Source organism: Anser anser (genome assembly GCF_964211835.1).
Source record: "Anser anser genome assembly, chromosome: 10".
NCBI lineage: Eukaryota > Metazoa > Chordata > Aves > Anseriformes > Anatidae > Anser > Anser anser.
The window spans coordinates 14,675,054-14,701,809 of NC_139730.1; the positions used below are offsets into that span (position 1 = coordinate 14,675,054).

A 26,756-nucleotide genomic window follows, 5' to 3' on the forward strand; every position below is an offset into this window, starting at 1 on the left:
GAAGGAATTTGTTAGGTGGCTTTACACACAGTGTTTGTTTCTCCCTTAGAATGAAACATCTCGAGGCTCCTTTTCTCCAAGCATAAACAGACCTGTATACATTTGAGACTTTCCTCTTACATTCTTGTTTAAATGTATTATGTATATTTTATTCATTGCCTTAATATTAAGGATAATCACGTATTTTTGGTTGGAAGTCAAAGGGGAGCGAGTATGAAATTTTGCTCTGCAATTTGTGTAAAGGAGGTACTGGAAGGTTTATGTGGTTGTTTTTAAAGAATAATAGGGTTATGAAGTCTTTGACTTACTTTTGGTGGAGAATCACACATTTTTAAAATCGTTTTGTCCTTGAACTGAACAGTAGTTTACGAGTGAAAGCTTTTCCTTCTTCTATTTCAGAAATTAAATAAATGGGTATTGGTTAATTAGGAAAGGCTTTTAAGCACCCTGACAAAAAATCTCAATTGTTTTTTGTCTTTCATAATTTCAGGTAGATAATTTTGTTCTGTTTTGAAGGAAACAGCACAGTGGTGCCTTGCATGGTTTAAAGTACTAATGATAGTGGGAGTGTTTTTACACATGGGGAAAACCCATATGTGAAATTAGTTGTGATATTTTGGTAGTAAAATTAAAAAATATACATTTGAATACTTTTTTAGGGCTCGTTTTCAATATTCTTATCTTTCTTGCAGTTTGACTAACATAATTCTTGTAATTGTCATGGGGTGGGAGAGCACTCTTATTCCTGTTCTACTTACAAGGGATGGAGCCAGGTTGTATGGATTTTGAGAAGACTTTGGTGGAGCAGACATTTGAGTTCCGATTGTAGGTTGTTATGAAGCCATTATCGGTTCAATAAAATTGACTTCATCTAGATACCATAGAGATACTTATCTTCACAGTTTTTTTTTTTTTTTTTAAATCTTGCACTAGTATATTTTAGCTAAATATAGGGTGCATATGTTTACTATGGGTTTAACTTCCTGTTGTCAAAGTAATGATAGTGAATGGTAAATACTCTGTTGCTTACGTTTCTTTCTCATGATTAGTTCTCAGAAGTACTCAAACCCTGAAATTGCTGGCAGGTTTTTTTCCCTTCTGTCTCCATAGTGGTGACATTCATATGGAAAATTCAAATCTGTTAGGCGTTTTCTCCCTTGAAACATCTGAATTAGCCCTTAGAAAATGGAGCTCTCCTTTCCTAGGGCTGCTGAAGTAGCTGGTAGTGTGCTGCAGGTGCTTACTATGCAGCCTAGTAACTTCCCAGTAATCCGTGTAACTTCTGAAGATGAAAAAAAAAAAGTTTAGCCAGGAACCCAGTGGCTATGGAATTTGCCAGTCAACAGCAAGTGTAATTGTGGCCTGGGAACTGGCCAGGTATATTCCGTGGCCATGACTGCCTGTTGTGATTGACCTTATGTCATCAAGTAAGTTGGGACTGTGTTTAGGTGGCTCAAGCAGTCGTGTTCTCTCTGGGAGCTGGAATTAATTTACTGTTTAAAGAACAGCCAACAGTTCTGAGTCTTCATGAAGAGTGATATTATCGTTATTATTATTGCTGTCAGCAGTGCATGATATAGAAATGTCATCCTCAAACATCAAACACTTCCTTATAAATGCACAAATTTATACAACAAAAGTTTGGTTTTGAGTTACTTATGCCAGGAGTACTCTGGGTCAAGAAACGAAAATATTAACGCAAAGTGAAAAATTTGCTCATTTTGCGTGTAAGTTCAGTCTAGCTTTGAGTACGTTTTTTACTCTCTTGAATGTGGTATTTATGTGTATGGAAGTAAAAATGGTCTCCATTCTATTATAAAATAGAATAACCTCTCTCTGTATTCCAGAGATAGAAGTGACTGAAAAACATAAGACGACCATCAGATAGTTGAGGTTGTAAGTCACTTCTGGAGGTCATACAGTTCACCTCTCTGCTTTAAGTCATAGCCATATGCTGTGAGAGAATTGTTAGTGCAAAGAGTGTTCTTCCTTTCAGGGTTTTTAAAAGAAATAAAATATGCATTATTTTATCCATTCTTTTTGTTTTTGTTTTTGAGGTTATAAGAAGCAAACTTTGCCATAAAAATATTCTTCATTAAAGAGTTTTAAACAGTAGCTGGAAAAATAACTCACCAATTTTCTCAGAAGTTTAGCAGGATGATTCAAGCAAAAATTTTCTTTTGCTTAGAAGAATCATGATGTGATTGTGCCTTGGGGAAGACTGGTAGTGGTAAGACCTCACCAGGGTTTTCAGGCCTTTCCCAGTGCAAGATCATGGTCCTTTCTTTCCTCAAACTGGTGCCATGTGTTTTATGCGTGGATGGGGGTGTCTGCTTCTCAGCTCCACAGCTTACTACCTGCTTTTGATGATGATTTTGATGATGTTGACCCTCTCATATTTTCTCAGCTTGTGGTTTAATATACTGTTATACCTCTGATGAAGTAATGAGTTAAACCGATTTTTGTAGGCTTTTCCACTGAGTACTAAATAATAAATTTCTTCTCTTTTGTATGGGTACGTTTTGTACGGCACCCAAAGTTTTAGTATGACTTATATTCAAGGAACATGATTATTAGGGGTTTGTGTCATTTTCTGTATAAAAATAAGGACAAAAAAGCAAATAGATTTAATGTCTCATCAACTTAAAAATAAGTTTGTCCTCCTGTCTGTCTCCCAGAAAGTTTTTTGGACTGACCAGCTAAAAGCATAGGATTTTATTAGTTTCAAGAGTAGGAATGATACGGAAGGAATAAACAGTCTTAGAACAACTGAAAATCATGCAGGAGGAAAGACCAAAGTTGAAGGAGTATCATTAGAACTTCAGCGTGTCTTAGCTGGCAAATATTATGAAGCTAGTTAGAATTTAGTGTTTAGAAACAAAAGGTGGTATCTGGTTGCAGAAATAATCCAAATTAGAGTATCAGTAACTTGGTTTCCATCTGCTGAGCAGAAGGCTAATACAAGAAAGGAAGAAAGATGGTGGATATTGTGACCAGTAGAGAGACATCCACCAAATCATTTAATTAGTACGTATTTCATTGTCACATTGTCAGATTTTTTTTTTCTCTTTAATGAATGAAAACCAACTTGCTTTAACAGCTTTTCTTTCTGGCTTTTCGTGGTTTGCTTGCTTGTGCTTTTTGTCTTGCTGCTCCAGATTTGTAAGAGACCATGTCTTTTTTTTTCTTTTCATTGTTTTACTGTCCATCCCATATTATCTTGCATCTCTCCCTTTTTCTTTTTTTCTACTTTTAAGGTTTATTTTTGTCTATTTAGTTTAAAATCTTTATTCCTATGTAGTAATTTCTCTTCAGTGTCAGTATTTTGTAGTTTATCATTTTCTCCTTTTCGTTCCCGTGACTGTTACATGTAGATTCCCATTCACCTCACATCTGGCATGACAATGAGCATAGATAGTTTTGTCCAAAAAGAACATTTCAGGAGCATTGTCTCGTACAGTGGTCTACAGTACTTTTTGGTGTGACTAAAATACAAGGGCCTGTAGTGATAGGACAAGGGGTAATGGCTTTAAATTAAAAGAGGGTAGGCTTAGATTAGATTTTTGGAAGAAAATCTTTACTCTGGTGGTGGTGAGGCCCTAGCACAGGCTGCCCAGGGAAGCTGTGGCCGCCCCATCCCTGGCAGTGCCCAAGGCCAGGCTGGATGGGGCTTTGGGTAGCCTGGGCTGGCAGGGGGCTGGAGCTAGGTGATCTTTAGGGTCCCTTCCAACCCAACCCATTCTGTGATGGTAAAATACTGAAAAAATAACTCTTTAGGCAACCTTTTGTTCTGTTAGTATTGGTTTGAACAATCACTTTTCACCCTGGCTATGAGCAGTATTGAGGATCTCGTAGGTTTTGTGTTTGAAGGTTTTACATAGTTGGCCTACAATAAAAGATAGATGAACTCTGTCCTTGTGGTAATTGCTGAGGAATCTGCAAGTGTCTGTGTCTACAGTGCACTTCACGGTGTATAAGGAAGTCATGGTCTTCATCTTGGAACTGTATGATGCCATTGATGCACGCTGTAGGTCGTTCAAATGATTTGAGAGAATTCAGATGTGGGGGTCCACCAAGTTAAGCAGAGCTACAAAATAGTCATTTGGATTAACTTCTCGTGTCTCGCAGTACCTCCTCAGTAGTTGTAGTTATCTCCTGCTAAGCTGAAGTCTTCAGAAATCTCTGTAGCTTTCTTCAGAAACCACTGGTGTGAAGTTGGCCTGTGTTAGTTTCATTTCTGTCCTCTGAATCAATGAGTTGGGAAATCTTTGTCTAGTAGCTGTATTGTTTTATGCTTTCAGAAAACACATTGCATTTGTTGAGATTTTCATGTCTAGATTCTTACTTTCAGAGCCATAGAAACTAGGTACTTCAAGGAAAGTTCAGTACTTGTAAGAATTTATAGGGGTTCTGTTGAGTTAGTTAAGTTTATGCTGCTTTTTGCATGAAAGCAAAACGTGCCTGGGAAAGATTCCTGCTTGAAATCATGTATTTAATTTATTCTTGAAGGCAGGATTTTAATTAATTTTATATATTCCTGGTTTCTGAATAAGTCTTTCAAGAAAAAAATGTGGTTTGGAGCCCTGGTATCTGCTGCTAAGGAATGTAATACATGTATGTGTGTATTATATATATATATATATATATATATATAACGTGAAGTAATATATTTGTGTGTGTATATAAATGAATAAAACCATATAAATGTAAAAATAATGTGTGTAATACATGCAAATATATACCTTATCTATGTTATAAAATAAAATAAAAATATGCCTTTATTAATAAAGAAATGAAAATCAAACTTTTATTTGTACAATCAAACTATAAAACTGCAGTTAAGAATTGCAAAAATTGCAGCATCGTAACAGTTGGTAACATGAAGCATGGTTCTTACGGGGACTTTGTGTGCCTCTTAAGTAAGAAGCATGAAAGAGAGGAATTTGAGGTGATACGGCATTCTGTGAAATGTTAGGAACTGTTAGGACAGGAACTCAGCAAAACCAGTAAACAGCCTTTCAGCTGTATAAATTCAAGATACATCAGTAGCTTGCATTCCACATTCAGTTCTGGAGATGTCATGCAGATGGACATAGAGACATGCATCTTTAAGTCATTGTGTCAGTGCAGATGATTATACAGCAATAGAGGGAGCAGGAGAAGGATGGATGAAACTGATGATCAGAGGTATGCGTTGCCTCTGTGCAAAGAGAGAGTCTTTGGTTTCAGCTGACGGTGCAGGGAAGAAATAAAAATAACCACATTCTTTTGTGCATCATAGCCTTGTTAGGAATTGCTCAGAACATTGAGATAATAATTTAGTAGATTCAGGTAAAGACTTAGGTTTAGTGACAAGAGTGTTACATTCATTTGAATGAATATAAAATAGTATATAAGGGTTCTAAGTGCTCACGCTACAAAACTAGTATGTTGCAAGTTTGAAGAGATTCCACTTCTGTAATTGAAGTATATTACCATCACAGTGAGGCAGTAAATGGAAGCCTATTGCATCAGTTTTTCAGTTATATTTAAAATAAATTAACTGGTCCAGACCTGTGATCAGCTATCTATACGGGACTTCTGCTTTCTTCAGAACTTACCTAAAATAACATTGGAGAAAAAGGAAGTTTTTAACAATATAAACGTGTTACCATTGAACAGTCAGTATTAACTTTCAGAGAATGAACTGGATTATTTTCTTAATGGGCTAGTAGAATTACCTGATTATTCTGATTGTGAATTTGTTTTTGAGTTTTGTGTAAGGCACAAAAAGCTTGATTTTTCTATCCTGTCCAGGGAAATTATTTCTCACAGTTGCAAACACAGATTAAACTTCTATTACCAAGACTAAGAGCTGTAGTGCACCCTGACTGCCATCTGTTTAAACACTAAATTTTCTAATCCTTGTCAGAAACCACCCAGGTGACATCATGCTTAAAATACCTCTAGCACAGTTTACTCTAGCACTACTCATGCTGAAAATAGTAAATGAAAGTGCTGCAAACTTGAGAAAGATTATGTCAGTGAACACACACTGAGGAGCTGTATCCTTCAGAAAAACACAAATTTGCATATTTGTTAAAGCCTTGCTTTTCTTGGACTCAATTTAGAAAATATATTTACCAATCCATTGGAGAAAGGTAGTATATCATTACAGTGAGGCAGTAAACAGAATCCAGGCATGTGAATGTCACAGTGAGTTCCTTGTGTGTGCTCTTTAGTTTTGGTGGTTGCTGCCTTTTATTTGATGGTGCAGACTTCTAGCTTCTAGTGTTGCATGCCTTTGTAGGTAGGTTCCTGTAAAATAAAGTTAAATGCCATCAGCATCTTGCAGAGTTCGCTGAAATTGTTAATTACAGAAAGGAGAGTGAGCACTTGTGAAACTCTGTGAGAACTTCTGATTTTTAGGAGGTCTAAGGGTTGAAACCTTGTAGCTACAGGCAGTTTTTCAAGAGCTCTGCAGAAAATAAAAGCTTTCAACTGTTTTTGTAGCAGTTCTAAGAGTCTGAGCACTTAGCTTCTGCCAGAGTAGTTGTTTTTGTCTGTGCTCGATTCCCCCTGTAGTCAGACCAAGTTTAAAAAAAAAAAAAAAGTAACATTTGGCTTTGTTAAATTCTGACCATATTAGTATCTTCAGTGCATGTCCTAGATTCATTGGTTTAAGAAAAGGTATTTTCTTCACACTGAATGAAGACACTGTGTCTTAATTTATGCATATTGATTCTCAGATTGTGGTTGATCAGGTGGTGCTGTCTTTGTCTTTCCAGAATGTAGAAGCTTCTGGATCATAATTAGATGTTTGTTTGTTTTTGTTACCTTGTTTTTGTTACCTTAATCCTGTTTTTGACAGGCGGTATTATAACTTAGCCCTTCATAAATGCTAAAATAACTTTCCAGCTCTGCCTATCTTCTAGCCTTTGGGGATAGACTGTTGAAGCATTTTTTTAATTGTGTTATATGTAATACATTATTTATACAGGAAGTGAATAGTAATACATTTTATTCATTTGATACTGTAGGGAGAAATATAATTAGCTAATGTAAAATTTGGATAGAATGTTAAATTTCATTCTTCTACCATTATAAGCATTGCTCAAATCCCTTTGTAATTACAAATAATAATATCTATCTTTTTTCTCTCCAGAAACATTGTACTAAGTTACTGGTGAGCCATAATATTGCTGCCTACAACACACAATTCTTTTCTCTTATTTCTCTGGCTGGCATGCCATGATTTTTCTGAGCAGAAGAATATGACATTTTCCAAATCTTCAAGTAAGAAGAGGCTTCTGTGCTTTATATGCATTTAAAATTGTAAAAGTTTACGATGGTAACCTGATAGTCAAACCTTCCTTCAGTTGTGTAACTTACACTGAGATGCCAGTGGGAAAGAGATTGATCTTGTACAGGCTATAATGTTTCTAGTGTTTTTGATTGCCAAAGAAATATTTGCAAAATCTCTTAAATCTACTTGGAATTTTGAAAATATTTGGGCTCTGAGTTCTGTTTGCATGCAGGCTTGCAAAAATGCAATCCAAATGTGCTTATCGGAAAGTCTTACTACTATTTAAAAGAAAAGTAAGGGGAGGGATAGGCTTTCATGAGCTGTAGAAAGCTTTGAAAGTTGCAAGTGTGTTAGTTGAAGCATCATTTTTACAAGTTTGAAAATCTCCATGGACTGGACAAGTGATATCTTGATATCTACAGACTAGGTTAAAATATATTCTAACTGTTTATCATGTCCATTTGACAACACTTTATGTACAGTCCGTTTTGCTTTTTTATTCCTGTATTATGATGTTTATTTATTCAGGTCTTGTAAGCAGGGAGGAAAGCACAAAGCTGTAAAACAACAACTGAGCAGGAAGATTCAGGTATACACAAACATCAGGAAATCACTGTATATTTGATTTAGCTACATTGATTTAACTACATTTCTGAGTTGGTCGTGTGTATTTTCAGTTTTTCCTTTTAGTAATCTGGGCACAGTTATACTTTCTTCCTTCCTCTATCTGTAGGCTTTTATTATTGTCAAAATTTTTGATAGAATACGATGAGTGCCCACATTTGGCAATGAGGTAGAAGCACTGAGTTGGAGATAATAATATATATATAAAAAAAAAAAAGCCCTAAAATTAGTTCCTCCCCTCCGCATTTTTTAGGTGGTTTCTGTTCATTGATGAATTGCATATGTTTGCTAAGGACTGGAAAAACAAATTGTATGGGGAAATTGTTCTGTTACCCTCTTTGCTTTCTAAACCAGTAAAATAATATTCCTGTCTTCCACTTATTAACAATCTTTTGCAAAACCTTCTTTAAAAATAAAAAATAAAAATACCACTTTTTCTTTCCTCAACTGTCATACCTGCAGGAAATTAGAGTTCTCTCTCTGGTGTTCCCTAGCTAGAGTGGTTCCTTGTCCTGTTTCTCCCTCAAAAAGAAGCTACAGTGCGTGTTGTAAGCAGTTCCTGTGGCTTCTGTGCAATCTCCATCTTTCTTTTATTTTTCACATTAATCTTTCTCTTAGATTTATACACAACAACACCTTCTTAGTAATCTTTTTAAAACCTAAATCCTAGAAGGGAACTTCCTGTTTACTTATATTAGGATAAATTTGCTCAGCTGCATGGAAGCAGTTCTTTGATGACAAAGTCAAGTATCTCCTATAATTTCCAAGCTGAATTGGAAAGGTGAGACTATGGAAATTCCTTTTGAGAGGTTGTGTATACACTCTGTCCAGGAGCAGTCTTTCCCACTAAGCTCAGCTTTGACCTTCAACCTCATGCAGAAGTCCTCTTTTTTTTTAATACATATATATATATAAAAATATCCACCCTCTCTTCCTGTATTGGAATAAAGGAATATTTACATGCTTTTTGCACATTCAGAAGTCCTTTGACTGTGTTGAAATTGAGAATTTCTATTAATAATCTATGTTGTAATTTTTTTTTTTGCCTTTAGTGAGTGGTTCTTATACATGTATTTGAAGTTGATCAAAGCTGTCCCACTTACCTCAAAGTGAGAAAAAACAAAAACTTCTTAGGTTTTTACAGCAGCGTTTGGGAACTTAAAAAAAAATATATTAAGGATTTGACAGTCATCTGAGCTAACTAAGAACTTTTAATTGTTTGCTTTGTTCACATTCTAGTAATTTAGGAGACGGTAATATTTGGCTGGAAAACTTACTTTATAGTCCCATTTTAACTTTTGTATGGCACATTGTATAGATACATACTCAAAAACACATTTTACATACTTTTCCCTTAATTTCATTTTGATATTAACTGCGACATTTTGAAAGAATTACTTCTCTTTGGAAAGAAAGAAAGAAATATTAACCAAAACTTACTTCTGCTTCAGATGCATATACATGAAATACTGTAACATTTATAGTATTTACTATAAATATATACAAAAAAATGTATCTCTGTTCATGTATTTGTTGTGAAATACTTGTTATATCTGCTACGTCAATTTTCCATCAGAGTATTGTTCATACATTCATGCAGTCATTGGCATGGTGCTGTGTAAAATAAACTGTACTGTATGAAATAAACAAGCTGGGATTAATTGCAAGGTCAAGTTCTAGTGTCTGAATGTTTAAATTACTGTGGTGATGAAGAGTTGAACATTATTTACATCTTAAGATACAGGTATAGTTCTTATTTAGGTAGAAAAAATACATTTTTTCCTATGTAAAAGTATTTACTGTTTGGCCTACATTATTAGTGATATAAACTGAATCTTAAAGCTGATTTTTTTTAATCTGTTGTTCTTAATGAAGGCAACAGGCCTTCCACATTATAATGCAAGTGGTTTATTAGTTCATGTAGGCACACTTAGATCTCAAAAAATGAATATTTTAAGAGAGCTGTTATAGATGTCTGATTTCAGGCTGAATCATTTCCAGTTTAAGAAAACAAAGCCTTGTAATAACACTGAATATTTTAAATTCTCTAGGCTTACTGGGGCACTGCAGGCTGCTTTTTTTTTTCCCCAGAAATACGGTACCTTTCCTCTTTTTCTCTATATTTTAACTCAAAGGGGAAAATGATAAGTGTATTAAATATTATTAGCATTTACTCTGTTTTGCTGCTAAATACGTGCAGGCTTATGTGTTTTGTTTTTTTTTTTCCCCCTAGACGTAGCACTGTCTAAAAATGAAGCTCTTTAAATCATCATGTAAGTAAATAGATGAACAGAAATATATAGCAAAAGGAGAAATTACATTAATGGTGAACTTTCATTCTCTGAGTTCTTGGCCATGTGAAAATGCATGCTGGCCATTTATTTATATAATTTCATAACATTCAAAATTCGTATTAACTCGATCTAATTGAATTTGAAATACAGCCTTTTATCTACTTTTTTTGCTTACTAATTATTGCAAGTAGTCAAAACTTCATCCTGAGCTTACAGTTTGAGTGGTATAGCATGTGGTAATTTGTATGTTTGGTTATAGTTAATACTTGGTTTATAGAATCAAAGAATGGTTTGGGTTGGAAGGGACCTTAAGGATCACCCGGTTCCAGCCCCTTGCCACGGGCAGGGACACCTCCCACCAGCCCAGGCTGACCAAAGCCCCATCCAGCCTGGTCTCGAACATTTCCAGGGATGGGGCATCCACAGCTGGGCAACCTGTGCCAATGCCTCACCACCCTGATAGGGAAGAATTTCTTCCTCATATCTAATCTAAATCTACCCCCCTTTCAGTTTAAAGCTGTTACCCCCTGTCCTATCACTGCACTCCCTGACAAAGAATCCTTCCCCAGCTTTCCTGTAGGCCCCCTTTAGGTGCTGGAAGCCTGCTCTAAGGTCTCAGCGGAGCGTTCTCTTCTCCAGGCTGAACAACCCCAACTCGCTCAGCTTGTTTTCATGGGAGAGGTGCTCCAGCCCTCTGAGCATCCCCGTGGTCTCCTCTGGACTCGTTCCAGCAGGTCCATGTCCTTTTTACGTGGGGGGCCCCAGAACTGAACGCAGTGCTGCAGGTGGGGTCTCACCAGTTACGATGGGGAAAGCTCTGAACAGGCTATGGAGGTAGATGGTTTGTACTTCTGTGCTTCTAAACACAAACCTGAAACATGGGGATGACCCATGCTTCATGGTACAGCTTCGCAAGTTGTGGACTCCTCTTTGGTGTGTGTGTATTTTAAATGGTGGACTGATGCAGAGGAAGAAAAATCCACCTTTGCTTATGCTCTAGTTAAGTTCCATGTTTCATGAAATATTGAAGAGAGCTCTCTTAAGCATATTTTCTTTTGTTATTTAAATATCCTACTCTCCTTTTAGCTCAGGGGAAAAAAGCCACCTTGATTATATTTCGCTTCTTTTCACAGGTTTCATTTTAAGGTTCTTTTCTTTTCACTCTCTTTCATGTGACCTAAAAGGAAACAAAAATAGCATTTAGTGTCTCAGTTGAAGTGAAGGGTAATTAACAGCTTTGTTCTTCATCCTGCAAATATTCTAGTAGAGTATTTGATAAATCTAAGCTTTTGAATCAGTTTAGTTGTAGAGTCTACAGCACTGCCTGTGACTCACAAAGCTATTCAGCATCATTTCCCCCCAACCTTAGCAGTAGTGTGTAAGAGGGTAGCGGGCAAATCCCTTTTCCTTCATCTTCTGCTTGGCAGCAGTTCTTTCTTTTTATTTTTGAACTGCCAGTAGTATTCGTAGGTTTTTGAGTCTTCCTCCTAGCACTTGTTAGGGAAAACTGTTTTCTTGGCAGCTGTTAAATTGGATACGAAATACGTGAATTCTTTCCTCAATATAATATTTATGAGAAACGTAGATGACCTTTGACCTTACCACAGGTTTTACTGAAGGTGGTTTTATACTTACGTTTTTGCTTTGCCATCTTCAGTGTTACTTGTTTGCTCTTCGTGTAACAAAGCTTCCTTCATCAGTTACACATAATTAGTGTTTCCAATTACTTAGATGTGTTCCTGGAATAATTTTTTTAATCGTTGAATCAGCTCTTACACGGAGGTTTTCTAGATTGGTTTCTGACTATATACCAAAAATTTTGGAATTGAGAGCTATTAGACAGGATATAAAGGCAGTTTTAGTTACCTTCAGATTTATTCCACTGCATTTCATACGTTTTCTCAGTCTTAGAAGAACCTTAGACTCAGTGGTTGCTATCGGTGTGCCTTCTTGTATGGGAGTTTTTCAAGCTCAGCTTTCGTTTTCAGAATGAGAAGTTTTCTGTCACGTTATCAATGCTTTTACCTTGGCAGCAATGGACTGTTGTATAAACAATAACTAAGGAACTCTGGTGTTTTTAATGGCTTCATTGTTACTTCCCATGCATGTAGTTCTCCTGGGTTAGGTTTTTGCTGCTGGGTTCAAAAGCTGTCTACTGAAAATTCTGTGTTTATGGAAGTGTAAAAAATATTAAGCAAGCAAGACAACACAAAAATACCCATTTAATTGCAATATATCCACTAAAGTCAGAAAAAGAAATCCTAAATCCATTTGCAAAGCACTAAATAAAATGCCTCTAGATTGCAAAAGAACACTAAAAATAGTAAGACAAAAGTAGACAGTTTTTGAACTATATGGGGTGCGTATAAAAATGGCATGCTGAGTGCAAACTGCACTTACATTCTTCTATAGATTTCTCCTGCTTAATGCCAGGGTTGGGATCCAGAACAATGGATAAGATCTGGAAATGAAGCCGTTCCTTAATTTGTAATTAAGTGGATATTCTGAAAACTAGTTACTCCAAAACCATATGGCTTTCATTTTTTTAGTCTTAAGTGTTCATTGAACAGCCTGAAATCGTGAGATGAAAGGAAATAATGGAACAGAATGAACTGAAAAGTTTTATTGTACATGCTGCTGCAGAAGTTGTGAACTAGCTTGGAACTTGGAAACTGCATGACTGCATCAACGTGGTGTTGGGCTTGGGCTAGTAACCCTGTTAAGAAGCTCTCCTAGTGCAGGCTTTGCTTGTATTTTGGTTGAGTTTCACATAAGCCAACACTTTCAGACAGTGCAAACTGCTCTCTGCGGCAGCTTGGCTCTGGGTACCAGTGGCATACATTCATGGGGTTGGTTGGAATAATTTTTTGGAAAATACTCATAACTTTCATTTCTGAGCTCTAAATCATATGCATGGGAGTTCTAGATGTCACTTTGTTTTTTTGGGGAGATTACTGTTAGTTTTATTTCCCTGTTTTTTGTTTGTTTGTTTTTCTGTAGAATTTCTTCATACTATATGAGAGGTGTGAGCTGCTCAGCAGTTCACATTTTGGTCAGAAAAGCTATTCTGTGGTATAGGATAAAGTATCCTCCTTTATCCTAGAGGAGAAGAATACTACTATGCAGGAGCATGATCACCTACTGCATGATTCAGCGCAGGCTAAATCATTGTAATGCTGATACTTAACAATTCTGCAGCATTTTATTTCTCTACATCTGAACCTTGAATTACCTGTCTTCCAAGTAAATGCTAGTTGTATGTATTTTGAAAACTGTAACCAGGTCAAATAAAAATGTTAATGTTAAAATACAATTCTGTAATACTTGGAAGAAGTGAATTATGGTGAGATGCTGTGTGTCATGACAAAAAAGGGCTTTGCATTGCTACATTGATATCAGTGTTTCCCCATACATCCTCATCTGTCTGTCAGAAAGCAGTCAGTAGGACAGCACTAGGCACTTTCTAAATAATTAAGATATATATATAACTCTCAATATAGCAAAACTGGAACAAATTTGACTTCGTGTTCTTGTTACAGATTACTTAGGATTTGGTTTTGTAATAGAAAGCTTGTCAGGGAAGATCATCTTGTTAGCCTGAAATAAATGTTTCTGTAGCAGAATGAAAATATGAGACTAGGAAAATTCTTTGAGTTGTATACCAGAATTTATTATACTCCATTTTGAAAGTGTTGCCTACTTATATTAAAGAGTCATTGCAGAACTTAACTGGGAACAGATTTACGAGGCTTTCAGATTTAATTCATTTGTGATTCCTTCACACCCTTTTGTTCTTATGCCTGTATTTTCCTTTTGCTTACTTAGTCACTCCCCTCACCCTCTTTTTTTTTCCTCTGCCAAATTTGTAGACCAATTTTGTTGTTGTAGTAGTTTTTGTGAGCTTTTTTTGTTTGTTTATTTTTTGATTTGCTATGCTAAAAGGTCACAATCCTAGTCTTCTCTTCAGGCTAGATCAGAAGAATAGTCTTTTTCTCTGCATGATCCAGTGTCAGTCTTTTTTGCAGTCAGGATATAGGTGACAGAAATCATTTCCAGAATTCCAGCTGGCATCCAACTGATTAGCATTTTGTAACATTGTGTAAAAATGCTTCCCTTACCCTATCCTTCCCAAACCATTCTGGAAATACTCATTAATGCCACTCAGGCATGTATTTGGTCTCTTTCATGACTCATAATCATTTTGTGAGTCACTAGATTTTTCCTACTTTTTATGTTTTTGAATGATAGGTTCTCTACTTATGGGAGAATTTTTTTTATTCCACAATTGTGTAAGCTTGCATGTTTTACTATTAAATTTCAAGCTGTTAATCTTATTACTTCTCACATGCATACAGTTCTCTCCATGCGATATACTTGTCTACAGTGATGAGGTGCCTCTGTACTTTGCGTTGTCGCTGTTTTGCTAACTAGTTCATCAAAATATTAAATTGTTGGTTTCAAGATAAAGAATGATTTCTGCGAAACTTAACTAGATACCAACTTGATTTTTTTCTTTTTCCTCCAAATTTTGTCTTCTCTATGTAGCTTCTTTTAGAACGTACAGTTCCTCTATACACTTTTGACACCTTAATTTTTAAAACTAGCTTATTACAGCATTATTTGTCTAATGATACTGTATGTTTTTGACCATAAAAGACACCTTTCTGAGCATTTTTAATGGTTACAATTCCACTTCGAGTGGTATGGTTAAGATTTACTGTTACTGAGCTTTGGGGGACTTACAAGACTCTATGTCATCCTAAGAGAAGGACTGTGTACAGAAAATAGTCTGCTATGCCAACACTGTATACTCTCTTCTAAAGGTTTTACACGTTTTAAACATGTTGCCATGTTCAGTTTGAAAGTTGATGCACTCAGATTAAGTTTCAAAAAGGTCTGAGTTTCTGTAAGATGGTTAAGTGTAATTTTTCCATTTGGTCATTTATTTTAGAACTGGAATTTTAAAACAGCGAACAGAAGATGCAGTCCCTTCTAATTAAGTGTTAGCCTTAAAACTACCTTTCACTTAAGGTGGGTTGTAAGTGGGTTGATATCAAAGCATTTGAGTTTCACACAAGGATTTTCTAACTGAGGTTTTGACTGTTTATGTAGAACTCAGACCCTATTCTGTCTCTTGAGGGAATTTAAAGGAAAAAGGTATCTTTCCACTTAGCTACATAGGTTGACTTGGGTTCAGGTGGTGCAACAAGCAGAAGAGAGGTGTATTTTAAGGGCTAGTGCTAGCCAAAAAAAAAAGCATTGTGGTATGTGGCAAGGAATTGCATTTTTAACTGTCAGAATCACAGGAATTTTGTAGCAATTCGTTTATAATACTTCATTGAGTTTGAATCTACATAAAAGGGTGTAATACGTTTCTCTTTTTTTTGTCAGCAGAAAAAGATTTCTTAAATTCACTGACGTGTTTGATTTGAAAGAATGGTGGAAGCTGTCAAGTTGGTTTGGTAACCAACTTAGAACTGTCCTGGAAAAGTGTTTCATTGTGAAATTTGTTCTTTACCTCTATGTTGTTTGTGATCCCTTCCTTAAAATCCTTCCTAAAAGCTTTGAATACTCTCAGAGTCACACATTATGAAATATATTAACATAATGTAATACATAATATTTGATACTTTAAATTTACTTGGAGTAGCTGTAATGTGTATTTGGCTCTGAAGAGCCTATTCACCGAATGAATCGGATCTTCCTAATGTGCTACCCTTGTGTGGCTTAAAATCGTCTGTCCTGGTTTCGTTTTAACATTCTGACCTGAGTTTTAAGGAGATCTCTAGCTTGCTGTAGGAAGTGGAGAGAATGGCTTGTGACAGCAGGACTTAGAGTATGCTTGACAGGTTGAGCATTTAGCTATGGCCTGAATTAGTAGTCTTGTTTGTTGTCAAGTTTTACACTGGTACTCCATTCACTTGTGCACAGTTGTGTATGATCTTGTGCATTTGTTGAGGTCTTTGTCCTGTCTGTAAAGAGAATATTTATTTTCCCCAAGAAGTTTAGAAGTGTACTTTCATTGAATTATAGCAGAATTAAATTTGCTTTGTGTTAATTTTTATGCATATGGATTTAGAAAATATGTAGACGCTTACTACAGTTCTTACAGCATGTTAAGGAAATTGCATGTCTATGTACTTGCTTAAAACAAAGCTCAAAATTAATCTGCAAAATGTTGTTTTTACAGTACTCCTGAACTATTAGTATTGGCTCTGAATTCCAGATTCTTGCAATATGGGCAAAATGGTGCAACTTTGATCTTTGGTGATTAAACTTTTTTGCTGCTTGCTTTATTGAAGAACTATTAGGATTTGTCCTACTGTGTGATTAGTAAGTTTAGTAGATAATAATGCACACCTATTTATGTGTTTTTTTGTGGTTTTTTTTTTCCATCTTTAGGCCTAATGGCAAAAGAGTAAACCAACATGGCAGCTATGGTCCCACCTGTGAAGCTGAAATGGCTTGAACATCTAAACAGCTCTTGGATCACAGAAGACAGTGAATCTATTGCAACAAGGGAGGGAGTTTCTATCTTGTACGCTAAGTTAGTTAGCAATAAAGAAGTAGTGCCATTGCCCCAGCAGGTTCTGTGCCTCAAAGGACCTCAGCTTCCGGATTTTGAGCGGGAATCTCTATCTAGCGATGAACAGGACCACTATTTGGATGCTCTTCTTAGCAGCCAGCTGGCACTGGCGAAGATGGTGTGCTCAGACTCTCCGTTTGCTGGAGCACTTCGAAAACGTCTCCTTGTATTGCAGCGTGTCTTCTATGCACTTTCTAACAAATACCATGACAAGGGTAAGGTGAAACAACAGCAGCATTCACCAGAAAGCAGTTCTGGATCAACAGATGTGCATTCTGTCAGTGAACGTCCTCGGTCAAGTACAGATGCACTTATAGAAATGGGGGTACGGACTGGATTAAGCTTGTTGTTTGCACTGCTGAGACAAAGCTGGATGATGCCAGCATCGGGACCTGGCCTCAGTCTCTGCAATGATGTTATCCATACTGCGATAGAAGTTGTGAGCTCTTTACCACCTTTATCTTTAGCAAATGAAAGCAAAATTCCACCGATGGGGTTGGACTGTTTATCACAAGTAACAACATTTCTTAAAGGAGTAACAATTCCAAACTCTGGGGCAGATACTTTAGGTCGTAGGTTAGCTTCTGAATTGCTTCTTGGCTTGGCTGCCCAGCGAGGTTCCCTGCGATACCTTCTGGAATGGATAGAAATGGCATTAAGTGCTTCAGCTGTAGTAAACAGCATGGAGAAGACCAAGATGCTGCAAAGCCCAGAAGGGATGATCAGCTTTGATTGCTTTATGAGTATATTGATGCAGATGCGACGGTCTTTGGTAGGTATAGCAGCTTTAATTTTTCTACCTAGCAAATACAGATGCATTCTTAACTTAAACAGAGTTTCTCAACACTGAATGCTGTATGTGGCAGTTCTTAATTGAATAAGTTGCTTTAACATGTTTAAAAAAAAAAAAAGTTTTTTTCACTTGAAATATTTTTTGCAGTAATTCTTTTGTTATCCACCATGTTTTTCTTCCTCTCTTCCCACCCATTTCTTCATAGGTACAGGAGATGAAACAGTAATTCCTGTCTTGTGACTTCTAATGTTACATTTAACTTTAGGAAAAAATCAGGGACATCCTCCAATCCACTTGCATTTTATATTTAAGATGACAACAAAAGAGTTAGAAAGTATGAAATTGTTTCTAAGGCTTGCTTTGTTGAATTTGTTCACAATGCAAAGTTTTGCAATACACCTTTTCAAAGTTTCACCTCTCTGTTTATACAGTTTTAGAGAATCAGTAAGATTTGAGATGTTTAGCATTTCTCCTACTGCTCGGAAACTTATACCCTAAGAAAATGGACTAAATTGTTTGTAAATAAGGCATATGGCTTGCTTTGTCTGTTGAATGCTTACTTTTGATCCTAGATGAATATTCTTTTTAAAGGTATGAAGTCATTGCACAGTGCGCAATTGAAAGCTGTAGTAAGCTTCTGCCTCATGTGCTCACTGAAACAGGGAATGACTTTTTCCCTGAAGCGGTTATTTTTCTTTCTCCTCTCAACTTTCTAATATTTACTAATAAATGTAATTTTTTTAAAAAATAAAAATTTAAAGAAATACAAAATTCTGTTTCTAGAGTGGTTGATGGGCAGCCCTAGTTTCCTTTGTGCAGACTATTGAAATCCTATTATTAAACTATAGGAAAAAAAATCACGAATTCTAGCCATACAGTGACGCAAGTTAGTAATATACTGTTTATGTTTCAGTTTATGTTCATGTTTGTAGGAAGGAGTAGAGCTATTTGTAGTTTTATTACTGCTATTCAGGATTTTAATGGAGGACTTGTGTCAAATTCTAGATTGGACCAACTCTTTAAAGCGTTGCTTTAGTTCTAATAGGGCTTTTAAAATTCTGAACGTAATCTGTTCTCTTTTCACATTAGCCAGTAGCGGAGTATCCTTTCTTCACACAGGTTCTGTTGTTAAAATATGCTTTCTTTAGGAATGTAAGCCCGCTGTGTTAGGTAAGTTTTATTCTTTTGACTGAGGAATGATGTATAGCATCTATATGATAGCAGTGAAGGAGTCTGGTGTACAGTTCACAAACTCATAGCATGCTAGGATATGTCTTTTGCAAGATGGAAGGGAGAGAGAGTGGATTGCCAGAACAAATTGTTTGTTCGGTTCTGTATTTTTGCAGTCTAAGGGTGACCATGAGAGAAGTGTGGCAGTAGCAGGATTGAACTTTATTTGTTGTTTTTGTGTGTGTGTTTTCTTTTTTTTATCTAGATATAAAATTACAAACCAAAATGTAGAGGTAATGTGAACATAAAAATAATGATGGTTACTGATTTATAATTTAACTAATAATCACTTTAAAATGAACAAATGCATTTAAGAACAAAACTGTATTAGGAAAAATTAACTCTAAACCCAAGTATTTTCACAAAAATGAATAAATAAGAATGTTTAACCAACACTTGTCACATTTTTGTTACCCTGAAATGTATGGAGATGTCATACATACTCTAAGAACAAATCCCTACTGTATTTTGTACTGTAGCACTGTTGCCGTATGGAAGCATTTTTCTCACAATAACATTTAAAAATTGTAGGGATCATCTGCTGACCGGAGTCAATGGAGAGAGCCAACTAGAACGTCTGATGGCTTATGTTCTCTTTATGAGGCGGCTCTGTGTTTATTTGAAGAGGTATGTCTTGAATTTAAGGTCATTGTACTTTACGTATGATTGATGTGTGTGTTTGGATGGGGTTGAGTTTCTACTGAGTTATCCTGGAGCAGAAGAGGAAGGCCAAAACAAGGTGAAAAGCTAAGATGCAGAAAAACAAAGTAATTTGGACAAGTTACTGATGGTAAGGTGCTGATTTGTGTTTTAGGCAGAGTTGAACCAAGAGTAAATTTAGGTTGCATCAAACACTGTTATTATAGGGAGATAAACGAAAATATACTGTGTAAAAAATATTTCTTTTTAATAGGTTTGTCGAATGGCATCAGACTACTCAAGAACATGTGCCAGCCCTGACAGCATTCAAACGGGTGATGCTCCCATTGTTTCTGAGACCTGTGAAGTTTACGTTTGGGGTAGCAACAGCAGTCATCAACTGGTAGAAGGAACTCAAGAGAAAATACTTCAACCCAAGCTTGCTCCAAGTTTTTCTGATGCACAGACTGTGAGTGACATTTGTAGCAGTACATAGTGTGAAACTTAACAGCTTTGTAGTTATAGCATGAAACTGGAAAATAATGCTTAATTTCTAAGTGCCAAAGTTGTAATGAAGGTACAAGAACTAACCACATAAGTTACTTTACAGAAAATATCTCACTACTTTTATTGATGCCTGGAAAAAGGATTCTGTTTCTTTTTTAATGATGCGCACACATCAATGTCAATGTAAGAAGAAAGATTGAATTATCTAATTTACAATGAAATGCATTTCTAGAGAGGAATTAGCTTGCCTGTACGTTTTTTTCACTGTTGTTTAAAAGATAGCTTAAGTACTTAATCATCTTTTCCATTGGTGTTTTTCACATCAAGTATGTCTCATTTAAAAGTCCAAACAGGGCTAACTGCTGGCACAGAAACCTTAATTAGCTTTCTGAAAATCAATATACAGTATGCTCTTTCTGCTCTCAGTCACAGATTGTGCAGTTGCAGCTTAGCACTTCTATTGATGCGTGACACAGAATAGTTTGCTTTTCTGTTGCTGTATTGGCTTTGCACTGTTGACTTAAGTAAAAGCATTTTTCAGGGTCACTAGACAATTTAGGTACATTTTCTGAAATTGTTTTTGTTGACTTCTCTGATTCATTGTATATGCCAGTGAACTGCAGGACCAGGAATCATATAGCAAGCTTATGCATTTAAAAAAAAAGGGGGGGGGGGGGGGGGGGACCAAAACCTAAGCTAAAACAAAACAGGAGTGGAATGAGTTACTTTGTCTTTTTAATCATAATAAATTAATGTATCTTCAAAGACTGTCCATTTCATGAGTCTAGGAGATCTGAAAGCAGCCTGAGTTCTGCAGTGTATAGAAGAGATGCAAATAAGAAACGTTTAATCACTATTTATGTCCTTCACATAAAGAAAATAATTTCATCAAGTATTTTTCAAGGATTTGAATTTTATTGCTTGCTGAAGTCTTAACTCTCCTTAATTTTTATGTTATACTATATGAAAGGGATATAGAAAGAAACATGACATTCTGTTCAAAAATACATGCTTTAAGACCTACAGATGGTTTCTACATTTATCTAATCTTTCTTTTCTTTTTTCTTTCCTTTTTTTTTTAATATTTTACCTTTCTTGTTTATAGATTGAAGCTGGACAATATTGTACTTTTGTAATTTCTACAGATGGTTCTGTTAGAGCCTGTGGTAAAGGCAGTTACGGGAGACTAGGACTGGGTGATTCCAATAACCAGTCTACGTTGAAAAAATTGACTTTTGAGCCTCATAGATCTATTAAGAAAGTGTCATCCTCAAAAGGATCTGATGGGCACACTCTAGCATTTACAACAGAAGGGGAAGTCTTCAGCTGGGGTGATGGTGACTACGGAAAACTGGGTCATGGAAATAGTTCAACTCAGAAATATCCCAAGCTTATTCAGGGTCCTCTGCAAGGGAAGGTATGTTTTGTATAGAAGCACACCTATGTTTGTTCTATTTAAAGATTGAAATATACAAAATCTTAAGATTCTGTTTTATCTGAACTTTTCTTTGAAGTTAGATCTGTTTCAGCAAAGCACTTTAACTTGTTTGTTGCCTTTAGGCATGTGATTTGGACAATGGCTTAGTTGGTAAACCTTCTCGCACTCATAGAACTTGCCTACGTGATTTTGTTGAAGTGCAGTGATGTTCCAGAAGAACATTGCTTTTGTTAGCTGTAACATCATGACTTTTCATATGCAACTTTTTAGTGGTTTCATTTGTATTGTCAAAAAAGGCCTTATTTTCCGTATCTGTTGATGTCTTGGCCAATGTTTTAAACATCTGCTTTTGCTTCTTTCAGCTACTGTGTAAGGTTATGATATTGTTATGTTAAATAAATCATGACCCATTTACAGATAAATTTGTCTCTATGTGTACTGATTTCCACTTACCAAATCCTAAGCCGTAAACTTTGCAAAAATTAATTTGGATGTGTACTTGCTCTACACAAGCGTAGATGTAAAATGACTCCATCCAAAAGTTGACTTTCATAAGCTTTCAAAATTCCTATTCGTTAAAAAATGTAATTTTTATTTTCGCATGTGTCTTAGGTTGTTGTATGTGTATCAGCTGGATACAGACATAGTGCTGCTGTTACAGAAGATGGAGAGCTATACACATGGGGGGAAGGAGACTTTGGAAGATTAGGTAATTTTCAATGCTTTTGGAAGAATTCCTGTGTCTAGTAATGATGCTATAGATATTTGCTTTTTTCTCTTATTGTCCCTCCTAAATATAAATACATATTCACACGTGTACGTAGGTGTGCGTATGTACAGATGAATATAAATACTAGTGTAAAGGCTATTAAAAAATTTCCGTGCAGTTAATTTTATAAATATTCTATTATTATTTTCCAGGAAAACTTACTTCATTCCTTATAAGACTATATATGATAGCCATTGCTGCTTAAATGTAAACAACAGGTATTTAAAATAAACCAGAGCTCTAGATGAGCATAATATAGTGATGATAGGATGGTTCTTTGAGCAGTCATGAATAACTGGCAAGTAATATCAAGGGTCTGATTCTAATGCAATATTAATAAAGAAACTTGACATTGAGTTTGCCAAAATGGCTTTGTCATTTTGCCTTAATACATCTAAAAAAAATAAATTTAACTGAAATGATAAACACAGCATTTCTATCTTTTTTAGTTTCACTTTTGTCTATTTCATCATCTTTATTGTACAGCTTTCCTGCCTAGTATAAAACTACCCTTCTCGAGCAGGATCTGTTGAAATACCAGATTTTGCACAGAAAATTGCTCTAAGTTGGGCTTTAGTTTCCTTCTATTGCCTTTGATTTGAATGTCATGATCTCCCAAGTAGAGTGGTGAAAGCAAGCAACTTGCAGAGACAAAACATGAGGAGGGTGTTGTTTTACAACTTAGTCTGTCAGAGATGTTCAAGGGAATCACAGAATTGCTGAGCTGTAGCCCTACTGTTAGGAGACACACTAGGTTACAGGTTTAACCTGTTATTTTTGGAGGAACTTATGAGAAAAGTTCTTACTGAATTTTGGGTTAATGTGGTCTTTTTACATGCTTAGGGTAGCTTGAACTGTAGTGGTGTGTTCTGGTGTGTAGCTAAAAAGTAGCATTTATTTAGGCCTTAGTAATTTGTTCGCATTCAGTCCCTTATGGATACCATACAATATTCTTTTCTCTCAAGGTAGGTGATACTGTAATGTGTTAGGTTTCTGCAGAGAGCACTATATAGAAAGGCATACTTTGCTAATTTCATTCATCTGTGCACAACGTGTGCTTTTATTGACAATAGTAAGAATTTGCCCGTATTTTAGTTTCCTTATGCTGTTCAGCCTATGTGCTGCCCAGTATTAGGAAGGATAGCTACCTTGTCAACTAGTATTAATGGCAGTTAATACTAGTAATTCTTTTTATTTCTTATAAACTAGGTAAAAAAAATCAGTGGTAGTAAGTTATGAAGAAGTGTTCTGCAGTTCGTCTTATAAAAACAAAATGTTTATTAACCTTACTGCAGATATCTTCTAGACACTACTAAAAATCTTTCCAAAAAGTGGGCAGAAATTTTAATTTGCAATGATTACAATTTATATGGGTTTTGTTAAATTTTACTGGAATGACAAACCATGATAGGATCTTAAATCTTCACAAAAAGAAAATAAATGTTTCTGTTTTTCTTAGGTCACGGTGACAGCAACAGTCGCAACATTCCTACTTTAGTAAAAGATATTAGCAATGTAGGAGAGGTTTCCTGTGGCAGTTCACACACAATAGCTCTGTCCAAAGATGGCAGAACAGTATGGTCATTTGGAGGAGGAGATAATGGTAGGTAAAACTAATGTTTTGTAGTAATTTTCACCGTATTCCAGTTACTGTACGGTCTAAATACTCTTTGCAGGTTTGGTCAGTGTTTTGTTCGTTTTTTTTTTTTTGCCCTTGGGTTCAAGAAGCTGTTCAAGGCAAGATTTTAGTAAAATCTGAATACAGTATTTAAAGCTTAATTGCAAGATTATAGACTTTAAGAATGGATTTTCAAGTATCTGAAGGGAAAAGAAGAAACCTCAAATCATGTGTAAATGATTTTGGAAGAAATGCTTTGCGTGCTGATAACTTTCAAATAAGCCTGCTTACTTGATATGGCCAAAACTGTATTTGTTCATGTTGTTGATTTACCCCCAGTGGGCAGCGAAGCACCACAAAGCCACTTTACAAAGCCACTCTAACAACAGTCTTTGTTTTAAGGTCATTGATTAGAAGTGGTGAATGTGTAGAGAAGATCTGTTTTCAAAAGAAAGTTAAGGGGAAGTAAAGGGGAATTGAACTATTAATGTTTAAGATACAAGTGCGCACAGCTGCTAGAAAAAATGTAGAAAAGCGTGTTGGCTTTTTTTTTTTTTTCCGAGTGATTTTATAAACAAGGAGAGAGAACTTTTTTAATCTTGGACAAATATGGTAGGTTTAGTGCTTTGGAAGGCTTCAGTAATTAAGTAGCAGGAAATGAATAGTGTAGTTATATGGAATTGATATTTCCATTTATAAGGACACTACAATAAATATTCATTTCCTGAAGTCTGTAATTATTGTATTTGAAAGAGAGTATGTTTTACAAAAATAATAATGTGCTAATTTTAAAAGCATGCCTTGACATTTCTGGAAATCTGAAAATAATTCTTTTGGGGTACTTTGGATAGTTGTAATACTCCGAAAATACTTCCCATTTGTATTTCTTCCTTTTGTAGGCAAACTTGGTCATGGAGATACAAACAGAGTATATAAACCTAAAGTTATAGAAGCCTTGCAAGGAATGTTTATTCGTAAAGTTTGTGCTGGAAGCCAGTCTTCGCTTGCCTTAACATCAACAGGACAGGTAGGCAAAAATAAATTTTCATTCAAATGATGAGATTTGGTATTTAAGAAGAAGACAGCATGGGTTTATTTCAGCATTCATTATTTTGGCTGTTGAGAAAATGTACAGCTAGTTCTTAAATATCAGTAAAGTTCCCAATTAGATATTAATTAAAAGTACTGAGATCCTAATAGGCTAGATTAATTCATAATGTGCTGAAGAGTCATGTAAAAGTACACATTCCAAGAGTCTTGGTTAGCCACAGAAAAATTAATTCTTAAAGTTAATAAACATAAAACCAAATCAAAAGTGCAAAACCAAATCAAATTCAGTAAGCAAAGTGGTTTCAGGAAGCAAAAAGCAATGAAATGCACTTCATGTTTCATCCATTAAACGATTCAGGTGCTTATTTAAGCACCAGCTTTTAAATAAATTTAGTTTTTAAAGAAATTTAATAGTTTTTAAAAATACATGTTTTAGAATATAAGTGTTAACTGTTGTATTTCTAATCTAAAGTATCTCAGGAGAGCCTGGAAATAAATGTTAGTTGGTAAATGAGGGCCCTTACTGGCACGATGTATTTACATGTAATACAACAAATATTTCCAGACACGTAACCTAACTGAACCTGACCTCAGCATGATTCAAAGACAGTGTGTTTTTGAAGTGTGGATCAAGAATGCTGAAGTTTACTGTAGTGGTTTCGTTTCTTGAAACAGCCTCCCAGCTTATATGCTCTGTATCCAGTGAGTGGATGGGGGGAATAAATGTAGATTATGTGAAATGTATTTTAGTGATGAAAGTAGTATGTATGTTTTGATGAAAATGTAATTATAGTTACTGTGAAAGTGGTTATCCAGTGTTTTGTTGATGGTCACCAATAATACTGATTTGATACTAGTATTTTGTGGTTTTGTTTGCTCTAGGTTTATGCATGGGGCTGTGGTGCATGTCTTGGCTGTGGCTCGTCCGAGGCAACTGCTCTCAGACCAAAGCTTATCGAAGAGCTTGCTGCTACAAGAATAGTTGATATTTCAATTGGTGACAGTCACTGTTTGGCACTTTCTCATGGTAAGATAGTAAAGTGTAAAAATCTGTAATCTTCCTTTTCAGTCAGAAGCAGTTGTATCTCAGATTCTGTTTTCTACTTTATTTACTTTATAGATAATGAAGTTTATGCTTGGGGTAACAATTCAATGGGACAGTGTGGTCAGGGAAACTCAACTGGTCCCATTACTAAACCAAAGAAAGTAAGTGGTTTAGATGGAGTTGCAATTCAACAGATTTCAGCAGGAACCTCCCATAGCCTCGCCTGGACAGCTCTTCCAAGAGACAGGTAACAGTGACGCTTGGGGACAAGTATAAATTTTTTTTTTAAACAGATACCCTTTGGGATACATGTAATACCGTCCTGAAGGTGCTAATCACATCATGCATTTGAAGTATTCTGCTTGTAATGTTTTGGACTTCAGTGTCTTTTTAATCTCTCCCCTCTTCTCCTCAACTGTTAGAAATGACAAGAAGCGATAACACAGCAGCACCACTAATTTGGATACTAGGACTTTTATATGAAGATTTCTTATCTGTTATTTGGCAAAAATAAGCTCTCTTTTTGAAAAATCAAAAAGTTAGGCTGTGTGAGGACAAACAACTCAGTAGATCTTTATTCTGTGCTTCTGACAGCATTTCCTGTAGTTTATGTAGTTTCCTTCAGTATAACGAAGAGGAAACTAAGCATAAGACTTTAGGAAATGGGGAAGCTCAGATAAATTACTAGATGTGGACTTGAACATCTTAATAAATTTCTGAACAGTTATATGTTAAGCTGGACTAAAACCAGTCACCTAAATAAATAGTTTGGTTATTAATGTACAGTACCTGAAATAATGCTTCGTTACACCACAGGCATGATCAAATGATTAAATTGAGCTGATAAACTTCAGACTTACATATGGACTACCACAAAG

At 35.7% G+C, this 26,756-nt stretch overlaps 1 protein-coding gene across 18 annotated transcripts in view; it reads left to right on the top strand.

Moving 5' to 3' along the window:
- HERC1 (HECT and RLD domain containing E3 ubiquitin protein ligase family member 1) overlaps positions 1–26,756 on the top strand; it is a 123,606-nt gene that overhangs the window by 22,698 nt on the left and 74,152 nt on the right. For all 18 annotated transcript variants that reach the window (XM_083850867.1, XM_083850868.1, XM_083850857.1 and 15 more), the window contains exons 2-10: positions 16,606–17,561; positions 19,344–19,439; positions 19,726–19,920; positions 21,064–21,375; positions 22,009–22,105; positions 23,625–23,768; positions 24,683–24,810; positions 25,716–25,860; positions 25,954–26,125. In XM_083850867.1, the coding sequence (XP_083706993.1) occupies positions 16,632–17,561; positions 19,344–19,439; positions 19,726–19,920; positions 21,064–21,375; positions 22,009–22,105; positions 23,625–23,768; positions 24,683–24,810; positions 25,716–25,860; positions 25,954–26,125 (2,219 nt within the window). In that variant the 5' untranslated portion in view covers positions 16,606–16,631. The remainder of the gene's footprint in view (positions 1–16,605; positions 17,562–19,343; positions 19,440–19,725; positions 19,921–21,063; positions 21,376–22,008; positions 22,106–23,624; positions 23,769–24,682; positions 24,811–25,715; positions 25,861–25,953; positions 26,126–26,756) is intronic.